The sequence below is a fragment of the Erpetoichthys calabaricus genome, chromosome 5, assembly GCF_900747795.2.
Source record: "Erpetoichthys calabaricus chromosome 5, fErpCal1.3, whole genome shotgun sequence".
Taxonomy (NCBI): domain Eukaryota; kingdom Metazoa; phylum Chordata; class Cladistia; order Polypteriformes; family Polypteridae; genus Erpetoichthys; species Erpetoichthys calabaricus.
The window spans coordinates 106,473,999-106,496,010 of NC_041398.2; the positions used below are offsets into that span (position 1 = coordinate 106,473,999).

General features: G+C 42.9%; 1 protein-coding gene across 6 annotated transcripts in view; it reads right to left on the reverse strand.

Annotated features, from left to right (window-relative positions):
* Nucleotides 1–22,012, reverse strand: part of atp10d (ATPase phospholipid transporting 10D) — a 221,173-nt gene that overhangs the window by 58,145 nt on the left and 141,016 nt on the right. For all 6 annotated transcript variants that reach the window (XM_051928348.1, XM_051928353.1, XM_051928352.1 and 3 more), the window contains exons 2-3: nucleotides 19,783–20,110; nucleotides 2,155–2,349 (exon numbers count right to left, since the gene is read on the reverse strand). In XM_051928348.1, coding sequence (XP_051784308.1) covers nucleotides 2,155–2,349; nucleotides 19,783–20,063 — 476 coding nt within the window. In that variant the 5' untranslated portion in view covers nucleotides 20,064–20,110. The remainder of the gene's footprint in view (nucleotides 1–2,154; nucleotides 2,350–19,782; nucleotides 20,111–22,012) is intronic.

Genomic DNA, 22,012 nt, shown 5'->3' on the forward strand with positions numbered 1-22,012 from the left:
TTTGCACAGCCAGTTTTTCACATTTAATTTCATACAACTAAATACTGCTTCACTAAAAATCTTTGTTCAGAAAACACCCCAGTACTCAAATGTTCCTAGGAAATGAAAGACATACCACTGTTATCTTTTTTGTTGAGAGTAAAGTATTATACAGGCCATGGGGGGGGGGGGGGGGGGGGGGTTGGGGGGTCCCAAACTTTTTAATATGACTGTAAATGTTTAAACAAAAACAAAATAAAAAAAGTTTCTACTTTGTTTAATGTTTTTCTTTTACTAATAAATGCTAAAGCAGTTTTCTTGATTTTTTTTGTATTGAAACAACATGCCAAGAAATAAATTATTTTTTCATTCACTCAGCTGTATTAAACTATGTTTTTGGGGGGTAGCGTTGTAGAAATGTGATATCAGAATGATGAGCTCATAGACAACAGGAACAAAACAATTCAAGACACCACTTGGCGGTTATAGTACTGAAAAAAAGGGTCAAATTTCAAAAACAGCAGTGATTTAAACTTAAAGCATACAACAAAGACTTGTGAAACATAATGATAACTGAAGTATACAACCAAGAAGTCTTCAGGAAATAAGTAGCTGTTAAACTTATTAAATACTAATCAAAAAGGCCGTGATCTTCAGCTCTCTCTGGATCGGTTCGCAGCCGAGTGTGAAGCGGCTGGGATGAGAATCAGCACCTCCAAATCCGAGACCATGGTCCTCAGCCGGAAAAGGGTGGAGTGCCCTCTCAGGGTTGGTAGCGAGATCCTGCCCCAAGTGGAGGAGTTCAAGTATCTCGGGGTCTTGTTCACGAGTGAGGGAAGAATGGAGCGTGAGATCGACAGGCGGATCGGTGCGGCATCCGCAGTAATGCGGGCATTGCATCGGTCTGTCGTGGTGAAAAAGGAGCTGAGCCGCAAGGCGAAGCTCTCAATTTACCAGTCGATCTATGTTCCTACCCTCACCTATGGTCATGAGCTATGGGTAGTGACCGAAAGAACGAGATCGCGAATACAAGCGGCTGAAATGAGTTTCCTCCGCAGGGTGTCTGGGCTTTCCCTTAAAGATAGGGTGAGAAGCTCAGTCATCCGGGAGGGGCTCAGAGTAGAGCCGCTGCTCCTCCGCATCGAGAAGAGTCAGATGAGGTGGCTCGGGCATCTGATCAGGATGCCTCCTGGACGCCTCCCTGGTGAGGTGTTCCGGGCACGTCCAACCGGGAGGAGGCCCCGGGGAAGACCCAGGACACGCTGGAGGGACTATGTCTCTCGACTGGCCTGGGAACGCCTTGGGATTCTCCCGGAAGAGCTAGAAGAAGTGGCCGGGGAGAGGGAAGTCTGGGCATCTCTGCTCAAGCTGCTGCCCCCGCGACCCGACCTCGGATAAGCGGGAGACAATGGATGGATGGATGAATACTAATCAAAATCATTTAATTAAATGATCAGATGAAGGTAAATTGCCTTTGTACATGATTTAGAATGCGACTGTATAAAGATAAACACATTTACAACTCCCACTATAAAAGGCATGCACTGTACACTTAAGCTGTCAAGTTACTGAAAATGTTTTAGTTCCTAAAAATTATGCTGTTTGTGTCTTTAATAGTGTAGGGCATCTGGTTTTGAACCAAAACTGACCAAATCTGGCAACAATGTAGTTTCTATGTTGATAAAGTGGGTTGGTTTTAATGGTAAGAAACAGGTGCTCCAATTAATTGTGGGTTCAATGAAAAAATAAAATTCCAGAATTTAGACTACTAGTTTAAATAGCTTAGTTTATTTTTTTGCGTCTAAAATTTACTATATAACACAACCGCAGTAAAAACTTGATCCATCTGGCTAAATTTCACCCACAAAAATTTTGATTAAAAAGTTCCTGCCGTCTTAAATTTCAAGAAATGTACCCTCACACACCACCGTGATGCTGATTGAGAACGATGTGTTCAAAGATGTGACGAAGATAAATTTGAAGGAAATGTGTAAAAAGTATGATAAATTCTTAATTTGGTTTTGATCTGCATACTACCTTACAAATGAAAGTTCATCTAAACAACAGGAAAGAAAGATTTAGGGAAAGCCATCCAACATCTAGATAAAAAAAATTAACCACAAATAATGAATTAATTTAAAATTTAGAGAGAATGTTAATTTTACTTTTACTCACCTCCTATACACTTTTGTAGTCATATTGTTAATTTGCTTATCAAATTTGTATCTTCTGTAGTCTTCAAGTGCATCTTTAATTGCAATGATTGTCAGAACAACAATAAGGGGAATCATTGTGATTTCTTTCTGGAAAGCTTCCACCACAGGGACCCAATTGAGTACCACAATAAAAAGGAAATAAAGATTGGCCGCCCTAAAAAAGCAAAATGAATACTATATTACATTAATTATAATTAAAGTGAAGACAAAGATGTACTGCCACATTACAAAGGTAATCTATCAAAACATTTCTTGAGCAGGGCACAAGATTTTAAATAAATATGACTAAATATACAGTATATACATGTTATCCTCAACAGAAACAAAACAGTTTAATTTCTAAGTGTGAGAAGAAAAACTCTCCAGACATTATAACGTTTTGGGGCAGCCACCCGTATATTATATCCTGGCTGCAAAAAGTTTGAAAATAATTGAACAGTGATGTTCACAAGACTGAGTCCAAAACAGAACTGCCAGACTGGATGTAAGATGGTGGTTTTAAAGGACCGGAGAGGATGTGACAGCATCATGGCCGGAACCAGAAGTGACATCATCCAAAACCCCAGAACCAGAAGTGACGTCATCCAACGCACTGGAACCAGAAGTAATGTCATCCAAGGTGCTGGACCTGGAAGTGACGTCATCCAAGGCGCTGGAACTGGAAGTGACGTCATCCAAGGCGCTGGAACCGGAAGTGACGTCATCCAAGGCACTGGAACCTGGTGGGATTTCCTGGGAATGGTCTGCAAGGAACTGAGAAACACAGTCAGCACATCCTGCCGTCCCCTGGTCTGATATGGTATTATCATTACTCAAGCCCTTTAGCTGTCTCCTATTCGCACATGTGACACACAAGACAGACACCTGAACTTTACAACTTTAAATGTATACTGTGCAAAAAATACACTTAGTAAAATAGTGTGTGAAAATATGGGTAATTCAGGATTTTAGCATTTTATTTTTACCCCCCCCGCCCCCAGTTTAAAGCTTAAATGAAACAATTTGATGCCAGGAAGGATAATAATTGTCAGAAGGTGGTTTGTTTCAAAATATTTTTTTTATTGCTTGCACTACTGGTTTAAGACTGTAGGAGAGAGGTGTGAAATTGATCAACTGCATCAATGGAAACAAAGAGTGAAGCAAGATCAGAAACAAAATATGAAACTACAAATAAAAAAAATAAACGGTTAGTTAATAAAAACAGAACTGTACGATAATAATTATTTATATAGCACCTTATCATACATTTAAATGCAACTCACAGTGCTCTCCACAGATTAATCAACAAAAACAAACATATACTAAATTTACTTGGATTATTTTCATTAATTAAAACTATGATAATTTCTAATAAATGTAAGTATCCTAAATACAAAATCAACCAGGTATTCTTAAGCAAAATTTAACCACTAAAGTGCAAAAAAAAAAAAAAAAAAAAAACTTCACTCTTATCAGAAAAAGGTTTTCTATTTAAAATATTTATAAATTAAGGTTGACAATAGAACAACCAGATCTATTTAATATACAGTGGATCCTCTAGATACGAGTTTAATTCGTTCCAGCACTGAGCTTGTATAGCGAATTTCTCGTATCTAGAACAAACTTCCCCATTGAAAATAATGGGAATCCAGTTAATCCGTTCCGCACCCCAAATATATTAACATAAAAATCAATTTTCCTAACAAATAACACTGATAAATTATATATACTGTAGTCTACCTTTAATAAATAACACTGGTAAATAATATAACTGATTATTAAAAGAATCAAAACAGGTGTCTAAAGTGCAGTAGAGCATTCAATAAATCTTTAAATAAATAATCCTTAAAACAGTTGTGAAGTGGAGGTTTAAAATACACAAGAATAACAATCCTTTAACACGAGGTTAAAACGTCAAAAGGATGCAGTCTTTAAAAAAACAGATGACAATCCCCGGTGCTTCTTCTCTGTTAGCGTCTCACCTGCGGGCTCTGCAACAGGCGAGACACTCTTAATGCAGCTTACCTTCTCTACACCGTCCTGCTTCAGCTGTTTGGCTCGCCTGTTCAGCTCACTGTTCAGCTACACGCGAGCCTGCACTCGCTCGCTCTCCCGCACCGACTTCCTGCCTGCCTGCCTGCTGCAACCTCTGTTCTCTCTCCTCTCTTTTCTTTTACTTCTTCTCCCCCTTAACCGGCTCGCGCTTCTCTATATATGCGGGGAGGACATGGCAGCTGCAGCCCATCAGCCACAGGAACAATCACGGATGTGGGCAGTTTCCCACCTGTGCACTTAAGTGAGAAACGCAGACACCGCAGATCGCGGCTCGCAACTGCTACCACGCCCCCTCGCTAAGCTGAGAGCTATACCCACAGCCTGGCTCGTGGTTCGTTACGCGAGCCAATGCTCGCATTTAGATCTGAATTTTTCGCTCATACTTTCCTCGTATTTTGAATTTCTCGTATACAGAGGTGATCGTATCTCGAGGTTCCACTGTATATAAAATGTATATAGTATATACAGTGGAACCTCGGTTCACGAACGTCTCAGTACACGTACAAATTGGTTTACGACCAAAAAGTTCGCCAAACTTTTGCCTCGGTTCACGACCACACATTCGGTATACAAACAAGCCAGTTTCCCTTTCGGTTTGTACATGTTCAGTCTCTCCCTGTGCATTTCCTGTGCAGCGAGCAAGAGAGAGCGAGAGAGCGCAACACACACACAGGCAGCGCGAGAGAGAGACAGACGCACTCACACACATGCAGCGCGAGAGAGAGCTGGACGCATAAGGTAGGAAGGCAGTTAAAGAATGCACTGGGCTTGATTTTGTTTTCACTTCTGTTTACAGCGATCGGTTCGTAGCGTGCTTTGTTGCAATGTTACTTTTTTATTAAATTACGGATTTTTTCAAATGTTCATTTTTTTCCCTGTGCTTAAAACTCATTAAAAAAAAAGTGTTTTTAGCCAGAGGTTGGTAGCGCTATAGCGGGAACTATTGCAGTGTTAGTTTTCTCTGTTGTTCAAGGTTTTCTCAGTGTCATTCAATGTTTTTACATTTAGTTTACTATTACGCTGTGCATTCTATGGTTTAATTAACTACATTTGTGCTTAAAAACTTAAAAAAATATATATATTTACATACAGTTCGTATGGTCTGGAATGGATTAATTGTATTTACATACAATTCTATGGGGGAAAATTGCTTCGGTTCACAACCAAATCGGTTTACGACCAGAGTTTTGGAACGAATTATGGTCATGAACCGAGGTTCCACTGTAGCTACAGTTTACCCAGGCATATGTACATGGCAACCCACTGAGTAGAAAGAGTTCAATGTTACTGAAGTTAATGAAAAGATACAAAAGCAAATAAAATGGTCCAAAATGGTTGCGGTTAATTTAGGATGTAGATGGAGTTCTTGATTACTGATTTTAATTAGTTGACCAGCTGACACAGAGGACAGGAAAGAAAAAAAAAAAAAAAAACCTATGATTGGCTGTAGGTGAAAATAAACCTCTGGAGAGTTATGTTCAAAAGACAGAAGCAAGTACATCAAATACTTAGGTCTGATGGTAATCAGTTTTCAGCATTATGAAAGTCACTATTTTCTAGGACAGCAGGTCGCCCATCCTCCACTGGGCACAGCTGATACAGTTACTCACTTAAAACCCCATTCTTAATTCCACAGCAAATGTAACAAAGGTTTAGGCAGTGTGGCGAGCGGCTGGGGGCAGTACCCAGCCGGGACGCCCGGAAGGACTGGAGGAGGGATTACGCCTCCTCCAGACCACGAAGGGGCGACTGCCCTGGTGGCTATGGGGACCATGGGAAAGGAGCATGAAAGCTGAACCCTAAAGGGGCCCGTGGTCACCGCCAAGGAGGCGCCCAAATGCCTGAGGGGCCCTGGCCCTCAGTACATCCGCCACACCCAGAAGTGCTGGGGGGAAGAAGACCAGGGACACCCGGAGTGCTTCCGGGGGCACAGCCGGCACTTCCGCCACACCGGAAGGAGGGGAAACAAGATGGCCGCGGACCGGAAGTCCCTCCCCAAGACAGGCAAGGGATTGGACGGTGTGTGTTGCATGCCCGCCAATGATTCATGGAAGGTGGGACCAATTAATGTCCATCCCGAGCTGGGGAAGGACCCGATTGGGCCGAAGGAGAGACCCCACAGGACGGCGGGTGTGGCTGAGAAAAAGTTAAGTCCACCGCTGACCGATCTGCTGTGCTTGCTCGCGGCTCTGCACGAGCAGGAGGAGTGCCTTCAGCCCACAGAGTCGCTTTTGCAGGTAATATGCTTGCTCTGTAAAGGATTGAAGGAGCTGGAGGTGAAGGCGGCTGCGTCCGTGACGATGCTGCAACAGTGGGCGGATTGGCGCAACGCTGGAGTCTTCCGCCGGAGTGACGCGATGGTGCGGATAAGTAATACCGGCACCGTAAAGAATAACGGAGACCCCAGCGAAAAGAACTGCGACATTCATGATCAGATTCAAGTAGCGGGGGCTTTGATAGTGGACACCGCGAGAGAGCGAGAGGGCAATCAGGACACCGGCTGATGTGTGCCGGGTGTCCCAGGGCCCCATGCCCCGAGCCAGCATCAGTCTCACGTCACTCTACAGGGATGCAGATGGGACAGGGTCTGTACCTCTCCCATAGGGAGACCCAAACCGTCACGGCGTCCCAGAGAAAGAGGAGGAACCGAAGGAAGAGAGCCAGTTCCTCCGATAAGGGAGGACATGAGGCAGGCTGCTCACGTCCAGAGAAGGCCCGCCCTTTGCAGAGGCAGAGGGAAACCCCAAAGTCGGCCTAGGTGACGGAGGTGCGAGTGGTCCCGTGTGTTATCCCAAGTAGGGGGGCACGGAATCCTCGAAGGGAGTACCGAAGGAGCAAACCCTGGGGTGCCGGTTGGAGGGGGAAGCGCTGCCTGTGTGTAGCACGTACGGACACCAGGTGGTGGTGTCCAGGCAGCGTCTCTGCCCCTGTGTCTGCTTTTTGTGTTGCAGGACCAGGCCCTGGAGCTGCACGAGTAGGACCCGCTTCATGGGAGACCTGCCCTCGCAGGACGGGCCACTGGCCCCTATGGGTCTCAGCTGGCGATGGGGCACTGTGGCAAGCGGCTGGGGGCGGTACCCAGCTGGGACGCCCGGAAGGACTGGAGGAGGGATTACGCCTCCTCCAGACCACGAGGGGGTGACCACCCTGGTGGCTATGGGGACCATGGGAAAGGAGCATGGAAGCTCAACCCTATAGGGACCCGTGGTCACCGCCAAGGAGGCGCCCAATTGCCTGAGGAGCCCTGGCCCTCAGTACTTCCGCCACACCCGGAAGTGCTGGGGAGATGAAGACCAGGGACACCCGGAGTTTTTCCGGGTGAACAGCCGGGACTTCCGCCACATAAAAGGGGCCGTCTCCCTCCATTCGATGGCTGGAGTCGGGAGGAAGAAGGCAAGAGCTCTGAGGAGAGGAGTGGAGGTGGACCAGAGAGGAAGGCATTGTGCGAGAGGCCTGGACTTTGGGGGAGTTTTGCGTTGTGTGCTTCACCTTGTAAATATTAGTCTTGTAAATAAACGTGTTGTGGTGCTTAAAACATGTCTGCCTGTCTGTGTCTTGGCCACTTTCCACAGCAGTTAAACTTGTATATGACCTTTTAAACAAAGCATATGCAGGTATTAATTTGAAAGCAAGGAACAAACATACAACAGTTGAAAAAATACAATTACAGTAATCCCTCCTCCAACGCGGGGGTTGCGTTCCAGAGCCACCCGCGAAATAAGAAAATCCGCGAAGTAGAAACCATATGTTTATATGGTTATTTTTATATTGTCATGCTTGGGTCACAGATTTGCGCAGAAACACAGGAGGTTGTAGAGAGACAGGAACGTTATTCAAACACTGCAAACAAACATTTGTCTCTTTTTCAAAAGTTTAAACTGTGCTCCATGACAAGACAGAGATGACAGTTCCGTCTCACAATTAAAAGAATGCAAACATATCTTCCTCTTCAAAGGAGTCAGGAGCAGAGACTGTCATAAAGGCAGAGGAAAATTAATAGGGCTGTTTGGCTTTTAAGTATGCGAAGCACCACGGCACAAAGCTGTTGAAGGCGGCAGCTCACACCCCCTCCATCAAGAGCACAGAAAGAGAGAGAGAGACAGAGAAAAACAAGCAAGCAAAAATCAATACGTGCCCTTCGAGCTTTTAAGTATGCGAAGCACCGTGCAGCATGTCGTTTCAGGAAGCAGCTGCACAAAAGATAGCAACGTGAAGATAATCTTTCAGCATTTTTAGACGAGCGTCCGTATCGTCTAGGTGTGTGAACAGCCCCCCTGCTCAATCCCCCTACGTCAGGATCAGAGAAAGTCAGCGCAAGAGAAAGAGAAATGTAAGCTGGGTAGCTTCTCAGCCATCTGCCAATAGCGTCCCTTGTATGAAATCAACTGGGCAAACCAACTGAGGAAGCATGTACCAGAAATTAAAAGACCCATTGTCCGCAGAAACCCGCGAAGCAGCGAAAAATCCGCGATATATATTTAAATATGCTTACATATAAAATCCGCGATGGAGTGAAGCCGCGAAAGGCGAAGCGCGATATAGCGAGGGATTACTGTATACATCACATGGAATATTACTTGAGGTTTACTCTCCCTTAATGGGTAACTAAAAGTCACTTTTACAGTGACGTCCTCAAGTACATTTGTAATTTATATTTTAATTTCTCTTTTGAATTATGAAAAATGAAACAGAGGTAAATTTTAATCGTTCAACATACATTACCACATAGACTTTGCACCATATTTGTAATGTCTTTTCTTGAGATGCACAGCACTAATGTTTATTTACATGCTGCCTCATGTGCACAGAAAGCTCCATAGTTATATAATGTAGTTGAGTGAGAAACATTTAACAGTCTGAAGTGTCTGTTTTTATACTCCTGTATTCCTTACCAAAAGATAAGAGAAAAATGTGTGCCTGCTCTGGCTGAAGATGACCCTTAATTATAATACCTTCATCACTGAAGAAGGAAGTTTTGGAACATTTTGGATTATTCAGAAATGTTTCAGCAATTCATTTTTGCGTCTTCAACAAATGTTGTAATGCCATTAAAATATAAGCAAATGCTATAGAAAACTATACATCTAGCAAGTAAAATTTCCATATCACATCAGTAGCATGAAGTACTTGAAGACATGCATAGGTGACCCACAGGAGAGGCTGTGGAGATACAAGACCCAGCTAAATGATATACAGTTGGTTTGTTTTGGTGGATGATACTTTCCCCACAAAGTAACATCAAGTTTCAAAGAGGAAAACTTGGTTTTTGCATGTAATACAGTATATTCACTCAACAACTATTCAGAGTATAGGTTGGTCTCCGGGTATCTTACTCTCAACATATAGCAATTTCACAAAAACAAACAAGGACATAAAATACCTCATTCTTTTTTCAACTGAAATGCAATTACTTTGCAGAAGAAAACGAACAGCGAGGAAAACTAGTACTGCACAGTATGGACCATGTTTAATAATTTTGTGTTATTGAATCCATGTGTCCCCAAACTGATCTGACAGTACACATAGCCACACAAATAAGCTATGTTGCAGGTAAGCATCTCAATCAACAGCTGGCTGTTTAGCTCAGCAATAGAAGCTATGGCTTATAATTTGTAGTATACAAAGATACAAGTGGTTCATTTTAGTTTAAATTATTTGTGTTGTGTGATTTAAATCACAGAAATTTTGCTTCACTGTAATTTTATTAATAGGTCTGAAGCATTCATCCAACCTTTTTCCTAGCCCACTCAACCAGGGCAGAGTCTATCCTAGCAATCATAAGACACAAGGCAAGAAAAATCCCTGGAAAGGATGGCAGTCAATTGCAGGGTAAACACACACACGCACACAGACTAGGGCCAACTTAGCAACGCTAATTCAACCAAGCTGCAGGTCTTTGAACTGTGGAAGGAAACCAGAGCTTCAGAGGAAAACCACATAGACACGAACATATAAACTCAAACCAGGGGACGCCCCTGATGCAAACCCCAGAGCAGCGCTACTACTGTGCCATCATGCCTTCCAGCCTGAAACATGCATTACTGCCAATTTTTGCCATTAATGAACATTTTCAGCACACAAAATCAGGTTACAAACCTCAGCAGAACCTCAGGCCTTCAAAACTTCAGGTCCACTTGATTTTGGCCTTTTGGAGACACTGAATTTGGTGCTTGAAAATATTTCGTAGACTGACTCTGCTGTAACCAGGAAGGCTTCAATGCTAATATGGAGAATTAAGAAAACACTGGGAGGGGAGTGATTAGAAGAACAGCCTGTTTCATCTCAATCTGTGTAGTGAATTATTACTAGATTTGTCTGCTAATTGCAGACTTTCCATAATGAGGATCACACTCAAACTAGTAATGTGTGATATACTGGTAGAAATTTGTCAACCAAACTTTTTCACGTATTTTTTTTTTTATCACTATTGAGCACATCAGGAAGCCGCCTTTGTTACTTGTCTTTCCGATGCAGTGCAGCATATGCCAATACAACTGTGGGGAGGCTCCGTGCCTCACATCTAGACAACAAACAAAATGGTGAAAGATGTGCGCTCAGTCAACAAATGCTTCAACTTGCTGTTGTTATATTTTAACATTCACATGCAAGGAAGTAGTGAACAGCCTACATGTCATAAAACTGATATTACCATTGTTTCTATGATTGAGTTTATATAAACACATGTATCCATATTACTAACCGAGAATGGTAAACCGGATATGGACGCAGGGACCTGCCCGTGGACGCAGGAGACATAGTGCGCAGGCGCCACACAAAGTCCCCCTCCCCAGAGCGAAACGGGAGAGACTACGAACCGTCTGACATGCCGCAAGCAGGATAAAGCGAGGTCAGAAATAAAAGACAGAGTAGGAAACAAAGTAAAACGTCATAAAGAGGTTAAGGAACGGGGCCAAACACATGGAGAGCAGGTTACAGATGATGAAAACTGGAATGCAACAGCTTCAAAAAAACCTAGGCACGAAACACATGCACAGCGAGATACAGAATATAAAGGCAGAAAAAACGACAGTTAAACGTCCACACCACACAGCGGAGGCAGACCCGGAAGGTGCAGGCGCCTACATCGCGCGTCGGAAGGCGCAGTAAAGTACGAAAGGCAAAGGCGCCTACACAGCATGGTAAAACCCGACATAATACGGAAGGCGCAGGCGTTGCCGCCATATTGTGAGTGGCACTAATGCGTAGTGAAGGCGCAGACGTCACCGCCATATTGTGCGTGGCACTACTGCGCAGTGAAGTTACGAATAATGTGCTGCTTGGGATTGTACAAAACGGCGAACGCGACCCACCGTCTGAAACTGCGGAGGCAAAGCAGGCACGGGTTCAAACCGAACGAGCTCGACTGACGGATATATGCCTACAACATGCGTCTCAAACCGCAGAAGCAGGGCAAGCACGGGTTCAAAACAACGCAAGCTCCTACAACGCGCGTCTGAAACTACGGCTGTCCAGCAGGCACGGGTTCAAAACGCCGGGGGTAGGCGAGCGAAGCGAGCAGGGGGTGAAGCCCCCTTGTACTGCAGAAAATGCGTGCTATAAGAATAATCATGGACAGCAGAATGTATTTGCGGTAGGCTTCTGGTTACTTTTGTTTTATCAATGTTAAAATTATTATATTGCGCTGATATTGTAGAGACCTGACCTGTGAGAGAACAGTCAGGTGAGACTCTGTGGGGGGAGGGGGGGGGGTTCAGAGCCATGTGTTCCAAAGGAGCTTAAAAGAAGATGTGATGAACGGTGCAGTAGACCAGATGTGGCAAAGGAATGAAAGTGGCCAGTTTAGCTTGAAGGCTCATAAGGACAGCAATCCCTCTTGAGGAGGAACAGGAAGAGCAACAGTGGCACATTCCAAGGTTAACACCAGAAGCTGATAAGGGTCCTTCCTTAAAGGGACAATTAACTTCTGTTTCAATGACTATTAAACAGCTGCTTGTGTCTGTGCAGCAAGCAGTCCTTCCTCTGCCATACCTCAGAGTGTTACATTAAACATTTAGGTCCATAAGTATTTGGACAGTGAGACAATTTTCATAATTTTGGCTCTGTTCACAATCACAATGGATTTGAGCTTTCATTTAATGGGTTTACTAAAAATAGCATATGAGTCATTTAGGAATGACAGACATTTTTCTGCATAGCCACCCATTTCCAGGAGCTCAAATTACCGACAAGCTGTTCCAAACCCTTTAGAGAGAGAGAGCAGAAACACGAGGAGTGGTGACAACGACCATTTGGTAAATTCTTAAAAAGAAGGAACACAATAGTGAACTCAGCAACACAAGACCACCTGGAAAACCACAGAAGACAACTATGCTGGATGATTGCAGAATTTTGTCCTTGGTGAATAAGAAACCCTTCACAACATTTAACCAAACCAAGAACACTCTACAGGAGTTGGACCTATCATTGCCAAAGTCAACAATTAAGTGAATTCATCATGAAAGTTAAAAAAAAAAAAAAAAAAAAAAGCTTTTTACCACATACAACTGGTAAACCTCAAGCATAGAAGGGCAGATTAGACTTTGCTATAAAAAAAAAAAAAAAAAAAAAAAAAAAAAATTTTTAAAAGCCTGTCCAATTCCAGAACAATATTCTTTGGACAAAGGAAACTAAGAAATATCCATATTACTAACCGAGAATGCTAAACCGGATGATGGACGCAGGCACATCCGGCCATGGGCCGTAGCTGCAAAAAGAGTCCGCGAGAGTCGGCTGAGGAGCCGAGAAAGGCGGACAAAAGAGGGTGAGAGAGGCGGATGAGGGGCCGCGAGAGGCGCAGGCGCAAAAAGAGTCCGCGAGAGTCGGAGAAAGGCGGAGAAAAGAGGGCGACAAAGGCGGATGAGGGGCCGCGAGTGGCGGACAAGACCACAGAAAAAAGGAGTGAGCACATACAAAAAGGAGAAATGAGGCGCAAAGTCAAACGCAGGAAAAGCACGAAACACATTGCACACGAAACTACACCCGAAAAAAAAAAAAAAAAAAAAAAAAAAAAGAGGCTCGCGCACAACAGCAAGGCACCCCCCCCCCCCTACAGGCACCGGACGGGACACACACCAAGAGGGGGATTCAACAAGCCCATGGAACACAAAAAAAAGAACACAAAACCACCCCACAGACCCTACAAGCGAGGGACGGGACACACACAAAGAGGGGGATTCAACAAGACACAGGAACACAAAAAGAAAGAAGACGCTCGCGCAACAACAATCCCCCCCCCCCCCCCACCCACATCCATAAGAAGTCACACCCAAAGCCACATATTCTAAAGTGAACGTCAGCACCTTCACACTAGACAGCATAGGTGTCAGCATTGGTGGATCTCCTTACAATAAAGCACTATTAACCGTTCAACTGCAGAAAAGGAAACATATTAACAGTGACTGCGACCCTCCTTATTACTTATCCATATTTCGGATGCTGAGAAAGAAACAAGTCATGAATACACGGTCACGGGTACAAAACGAAAAGGAAAGGATAACAGGAACAAACACACGAACACGAAAGAAACAACAAAATAGACGGCTATGCAGCATAGGTGGATCTCATTACAATAAGGCACTATTAACCGTTCAACCGCAGAAAAGTCTCCATATTAACAGTGAGTGCAATACTCCTTATTACTTATCCATATTTCTAAAAGAAAAAATGTCTCGACTCCAAAAACGCAAAGCTCAACTAAAGCTTCTAACTAACGATGTACCTAAAAGTAAAAACTTTATGAACTGCGTTAGATCCTACAATAGTTCATTTGCTTTTAGTAAATATCAGGCCACCAAAAGGCAATGGCCCATACTGCTTTCCCATATGTGCACAAATACTGCATCGCATTGGAACAGTGCACCCTGAAACAAATCAACAACGCAAATATGCACAAATCTACATTCTGGATCCACATGACGCAAACTATCAATCAAAGTGCTGCATCGCAACAGGCACGGATTCAAAACGAAACACCTCCCGTCTCAGACATACGTTAACGGCAAGGAAGGCTACAACGGGCGTCTCACACAGCACAGGCAAATCGATTACAGCTCCAAAACAACACGTCCCAAATACTACATATGCAACAATGCGCCTCTCAAACGGCACAAGCAAAACATACACCGGGAAAATTCATTCGGATTAATGAATGTCATTTGCAATCATTGTCATTCAGTTCACTTCCCTGAAGAAACAACTGGCAATACAAGTAATACATTTAGACGTTGTTGTCAAAAGGGTCAAATTAGACTGCCTTCTTTACATTCATATACTGAATATCTACAGAAGATTCTAACTGACGATGTACCTGAAAGTGAAATCTTTATCAACTGCATTAGATCCTACAAATCGGTATCCACTATGAACATTAACGGTGGCACTGCACGTGACATCCGTCTTCAAAAAATGTTGTTTATTGATGAATGTACAATGGCATGAAGTCACTTACTCAACACCACTCATAAACTTCTACAAACGTTTATGAATAATAATATTCGATTTGGAGGAAAGGTACTTTTATTAGGAGGAGATTTTAAACAGTGATTAGCTATTCTTCCAGATGCCATGCACTCAGCTATTGTTCAGTGCACCTTAAAATACGCAGACAATTGGCATTGCTTTCAAAAGATACAGTTAGTAAAAAAGATACGATGTCCAGAACCAGATCATAACAATTGCTTATTACAACTGAGAGATGGTACACTCACCAATACAGATGGACTTCAGCCACATATTATTACAATTCCTCAAGCCTTTATCTGCGACGACTTAGTTACAGAGAGATTTGGAACAGCAATCTCATTAGACCAAATGCCCCTTTTAACACAACGCACTATATTATGTCCAAAAAATATTAATGTGGAAAACATAAATACCCAAGTCATTCCATTACTTCCTGGAGAGACACAACTCTTTCTAAGCTCTGACAAAGTTGACTCTGATCACAATAATGACCATCTTCATTGACCTTACAAGTTCTGACCTGGAATTACCTTTTACACTTAAACGGCGTGTACAAAGAAATTTTCCAATAAACCTTTACACTGTGCCACACACTTTATTGTTTGCTTTCTATTTGCATCATCTACACCGTCACACTATTCTATATCTCATTCATACATCACGCTCTTTGCCATTCCCAACACCAGGGGTTGGCGAGCGAAGCGAGCAAGGGGCGGAGCCCCCTAGTATATCAGAATGTTGGAAACAGAAGAATATGGAGAAGAAAATAAATAGCTCATGACCACATCCATCTGTGAAACATGGTAGAGGGAGTTTTATAGCATGATCATGCATGGTTAAGAATCAAAATGATTGTTTATTGATGATACAACTGTTTGCAGAAGTAGCAGGATGAATTCTGAAGTGTATAGGGCTATGCTATCTGTTCAGATTCAGCCAAATGCTGCAAAACTGATAGGCCTGGCAAAGTATCACTAGGATGAAAACCCAGCATTTGGAGATCGCCATTGGTACCAGACTTCAGGCAGTCATGGACTATAAAGGACTTTCCACCAAATATTGCAAATGATCATTATATTTATGATTATGCTAGTTTGTCCAAATACTTTTGAGCCCCTGAAAATAGAAGGACCATGTATAAAAATGCCTCATATACAATATTTTTGTTAACCCCTCAATTTAAAGCTGAAAGTCTATACTTCAATCACATATTGATTGCTTTATTTCCAATCCATTTTTGTGGCATACAGAGCCAAAATTATGAAAACTGTGTCACTCTCCAAACATTCATGGACCTAACTGTATTATGTATGCTCACGATGACACATTAAAAGACAACACAAACATTTAAAGACGCATACAGTGTCACCCCGCTGCCTGCGCTTGGGAAAGCAGATCATAACCTGGTTCTGCTTCAGCCTCACTACAAACCAAGAGTGAGGGTCCTACCTACAACCACACGCTCATTCAGGAAGTGGTCCCCGGAGGCAGAGAAGGCTCTGAGGGACTGCTTTGGAACTACAGACTGGGATATCCTGCAGGGATCACATAGTGAGAACATTGAGGAGGTTGTTGACTGCACTACTGACTACATCAACTTCTGTATGGACACTGTAGTTCCAGTAAGAACTGTATGCTGCTATGCTAACAGCAAGCCATGGACTACAAGTAACATCAAGGGCCTTTTGAACCAGAAGAAAAGGGCTTTTAAAGGCGGTGATCAGCATGAGCTCAAGCGCATGCAAGAGGAACTCCGAGTCCAGCTCAGGGCGGCGAAGGAGCAGTACAGGAGAAAGCTGGAGCAGAAGTTGCAGAATAACAGCACAAAGGAAGTGTGGGATGGGATGAAGATCATTACTGGCTGCAGCTCGAAGCAGGGTGCCACCATCGAGAGAGACGTGAAGAGAGCAAACCAAATGAACATCTTCTTTAACAGGTTTGACCACCCTAAACCACTCTCACCTCGGAGTACTGCACCCTCCATACATCCTTCTGCTGATACCAGCATAGGAGAGACATCTCCACCCACAATTACAACAGCGCAGGTGAGCAGAGAGCTGAGGAGACTTCGTGCCAGCAAAGCAGCGGGTCCAGATGGAGTATCGCCACGACTGCTGAAGGTCTGTGCATCGGAGCTGGGGGGTCCTCTACAGCACATCTTCAACCTGAGCCTGGAACAGGGGAGAGTCCCGAGGCTTTGGAAAACATCATGCACCACCCCAGTCCCAAAGGTATCATGTCCTAGTGAGCTGTATGACTTCCGGCCTGTTGCTCTGACATCACATGTGATGAAGACCATGGAGAGGCTGCTGCTTCACCAACTGAGGCCACAGGTTTAACACGCCCTTGACCCTCTGCAGTTTGCATATCAGGAGAAGGTGGGAGCGGAGGATGCCATCATCTATATGCTACACCGATCCCTCTCCCACTTGGACAGAGGCAGTGGTGCTGTAAGAATTATGTTTGTAGACTTCTCTAGCACCTTCAACACAATCCAACCTCTGCTCCTTAGGGACAAGCTGACAGAGATGGGAGTAGATTCATACCTGGTGGCATGGATCATGGACTATCTTAAAGACAGACCTCAGTATGTACGTCTTGTGAACTGCACGTCTGACATTGTGGTCAGCAACACAGGAGCGCCACAGGGGACTGTACTTTCTCCGGTCCTGTTCAGCCTATATACATTGGACTTCCAATACAACTCTGAGTCCTGCCACGTGCAAAAGTTCGCTGACGACACTGCTATCGTGGGCTGCATCAGGAGTGGGCAGGAGGAGGAGTATAGGGACCTAATCAATGACTTTGTTAAATGGTGCGACTCAAACCACCTACACCTGAACACCAGCAAAACCAAGGAGCTGGTGGTGGATTTTAGGAGACCCAGACCCCTCATGGACCCCGTGATCATCAGAGGTGAATGTGTACAGATGGTGCAGACCTATAAATACCTGGGAGTGCAGCTGGATGATAAATTAGACTGGACTGCCAATATTGATGCTCTATGTAAGAAAGGACAGAGCCGGTTATACTTCCTTAGAAGGCTGGCGTCCTTCAACATCTGCAATAAGATGCTGCAGATGTTCTATCAGACGGTTGTGGCGAGCGCACTCTTCTACACAGTGGTGTGCTGGGGAGGCAGCATTAAGAAGGAGGACGCCTCACGCCTGGACAAACTGGTGAGGAAGGCAGGCTCTATTGTTGGCACGGAGCTGGACAGTTTGACATCTGTGGCAGAGCGACGGGCGCTAATCAGGCTCCTATCAATTATGGAGAATCCACTGCATCCACTAAACAGTGCCATCTCCAGACAGAAGAGCAGCTTCAGCGACAGACTGCTGTCACTGTCCTGCTCCACTGACAGACTAAGAAGATCTTTCCTCCCCCAAACTATGCGACTCTTCAATTCTACCCGGGGGGTTAAACGTTAGCATTATACAAAGTTATTGTCTGTTTTTACCTGCATTATTATCAATCTTTAATATTGTTTTTTGTATCAGTATGCTGCTGCTGGAGTATGTGAATTTCCCCTTGGGATTAATAAAGTATCTATCTATCGTTACATTTTTTTCTAATTAAAATTTAAAACTAGGGATGTCACAAGAATTGATATTTCAGGACTAAGTACTAATGACTGCAAGTAGACAAATTATTCCAGAAGGCACAACAATACATGATACGAACAGATTATAATCACAGTGATCCATTTTTATATGTTGTTTTTACAGTACACTACCACATAAACACACGTCAAAAAGAAAAACAGCAGAGAACATGTCTGGAAACATTCTTGTGTTTGCACAAGAGAATTTCAGCACACAAATGTTTGAAATCAAAAAAAAAAAAATTCAGAACACAAACACATGGGGTGGGGGTGATTGCTGGAACACCATTCATTTCCCAAAACTGAATAATACTGTACATTGTGAAAGTTCCATTAGCATATTGGTCATCATTAGACCATAAGTTCCATATTACCATACAATGGTTTTCTTAGTCTTTTACAATGATGAAGATATTACTCAAGTAGTTAAGAAGGCATATGATGACATAAAAGGAAAGAAATATTTTTGTTTCAGTTAAGGAAAATTGTCATGTACATAACAACATTTACTATACAGCCAATTTACACTGTGCAGACGGTGCCACGGACAGATTATTGTCTCACACCTCTACAGCCCTGGATTCAAACATTAGCCTCTGCTCTTTACAGCTTCCCTTTGGTTGAGCATTTTCTCCAGGTGCTCACATTTCTTCTCACACCCCAAAGATATACAGAATTGACTGTTAACTGCAAACTAGCCCTAATGGAGTGTCTTGAGATGAACTGGCAAACTGTCAGTATTTGCTTGCTTCTTTGCACCTGATTGAACTGAGATACGTTCTGCTATTCTTCTTGTAATAACTGGATCCTGAAAATGAATGAATTCATCAATGAAGTGGTTCTTTTTGTTTTGCTTTTTCTTCTCTGGAGTGCAGTACTACAAAAAATATGAGCCAAAACTGCTGAAGCCTGTTGAGTCTATAATCAAAAGAAGTGGGTCAACCGATTTTTTTTTTGTTGTTTAATCTACACTAATGAAATGCACAAAATCTATTTTATGACATCTAAAAATGCAGGAAATAACAAATTTAAAAAGTATGGCAACCAGGCATTCAGGTGTTTTAACCTTTGTAACAAAATAGCAAATACAAAAAAAAAAAAAAAAAAAAAAAACTACAGGAAAACTGTTTGGATTTTTACATCAAATTTGCAACTCTTCATTTGTATTTTTCCCCAACAGTTAATCTATATTTTTCCCCAACAGTTAATCTATATAGCCTTATACAACCCTGCTTCTGATTTCAAGTGATTTATACATCTTTCTACCATGAAACATTAATTTACAGTATGATGCAACTTAAGTGAACAGACCGATTATGTTTTTTAAATATTTAACACAATCCTGGACACTCCCATAACAGTTTACAGTATCGAAATTAATATCTTATATACAATATATCTCCTGCTGTGCATGTCTCATTGATGAGGTTTCTTTTCAATAAGGGCTCTTAAAGTTTACTGAATTAATAAGTTAAATTTATACATTACCTGTGGAACTGTTCAAACAAGTTCATTGGGATAAAATTCAGTAATGTGTATTTTGTAGTTCTTATTGTGTTATTCATGTAAGACTTTGATATGTTTCCATAGTCGTCACAGGCATCTCCAAGACATGGTAATACAGTTCTACATTTGCCTCCAGACTTTGAAGGAAAATATGTTCTACAGTATCTATTAGCTGGCTCTTCTGAAATCAAGCTAGCTTCAGCTGATACCAGTTTTTGCCAAGGTAACCTGGTCCATCTTGGTTGTTCTTCCATTGCACCCATTCACCTGTCCAGCAGGCTCCTTTGGTTAAAATTGCCCTTGGCTTTAACTGTGGCAGAAAATGAGAAGAAAAATCATTAATCCTATAAAAACATAACGATCGTAGTAATTCCATGATATTCTCGCATTGAAAATTTAATTCAATAAAGTATTCAATTACAACCGACAATAAAGCAGAAAATTCTACAGCACATATTTAAAATTTTAAAATAAAATACATATTTTACTAGCAAAAGAAAATCAATGCAAAAGAAGCAGATAGCTGAAAAAGAAAGAGTGCTTGCCCCTTTTTCTGACAGTCAGGTATGCTGCCTGACAGAGTCAGCACTGTACGAAGGGATAACTGCAGCAGTGGGTTCAGCAGCAGTCTCTGCCTTTTATTGCTTTTTTTCCCCATTCTGTTATGGTACATAAAATACAGGACATCAAACAGACAAGCTTCTCTTCTATTGGTGATGCTCAAAACACTTGTTCCTTATTCACTGTTGCTACATTCAATACATTGCACTGTGGGCTGAACATACAAAGAAACCAATCCTTTGACCAAATAAAAAATCAAATCTGTTTGATTTTATTGCAGCCAGACATATACTGTACTAGTTTGTCACTGTCATATAGGTATGTCACATTAGTCTATCAGCTTAAATGGAATGTTCCAATGACTGCCTAAAATTAGCTAAGATTATGTAAACGAAGGGTAAGACAGAAAATTGCTGGAAAAGTTGTCTAATGTGACACAGCTTTAATGTAAGAATTAAATGTCATATCACATAGCCAAGAAGAAAAGAGTGTGCTACATGCATTCCAGTAACAAAAACCTATTAAGTAAATCCCAGTTTAGTTTTAATCCAGTTATTTGCTACAAGGGGGCTGCGCCCCCTGCTCGCTTCGCTCGCCTACCCCCGGCGTTTTGAACCCGTGCCCGCTGGGCAGCCACGTGCGAGGATGACGCACGTTTAATACGGAGCGTTCGCCTGTGTCACTCTGGGGCCCCCCACTGTTAATACGGAGCTCCGTCCGTACTATTATGCGGCGCATTGTGGACTACTGCGGACCCCGTAGTGTTTCCCGTTTCAGTTTGTATCTCGGTCAGTCGAGCTTTTGTTTTTGAAGCTTTTGAATTCCGGTCTTCATTATCTGTAACCTGCTGTCCATGTGTTTGGCCCCCTCGTTTAACCTGTTTATGACGTTTTACTTTGCTCCGCTGTGTGGTGTGGACGTTTAACTGTCGTTGTTTCTGCTTTTATATTCTGTATCTCGGTGTGCATGTGTTTCGTGCCTAGGTTTTTTTGAAGCTGTTGCATTCCAGTTTTCATCATCTGTAACCCGCTCTCCATGTGTTCGTCCCCGTTCTTTAATCCCTTTATAAAGTTTTACTTTGTTTCCTACTCTGTGTTTTATTTCTGACCTCGCTTTATCCTGCTTGCGCCATGTCAGACGGTTCGTAGTCTCTCTCGTTTTACTCTGGGGAGGGGGGCTTTGTTCTGTAACCTGCTCTCCATGTGTTTGTCCCTGTTCTTTAACCTCTTTATGACGTTTTACTTTGTTTCCTACTCTGACGGTTCGTAGTCTCTCCCGTTTTGCTCTGGTGCGGGGTTTGGGCTTTGTGTGGCGCCTGCGCACGTGCGTAGTCTCTCCCGTTTCACTCTTGGGGGGGGGGGGGGGCTTTGTGTGGTACTTGCGCACTATGTCTTTTGCGTCCACGGGCAGGTCCCTGCGTCCATATCCGGTTTACCATTCTCGTTTAGTAATATGGATAGATATTTTGAAACCATGTGATCTTGTGGAACAATTGTGAAATGCACCGTCTCCCCCTTGTTCCATCACAAGGGGTTTACTGGAGGCCGTCTCCTTTCTCATCTCTACTAATTTTTGCATTAATTTACCAAAAATTGATATTCTACTTCAATGCAGTATTTACCACCAACAATCACTGTGATGGTTTATCTGG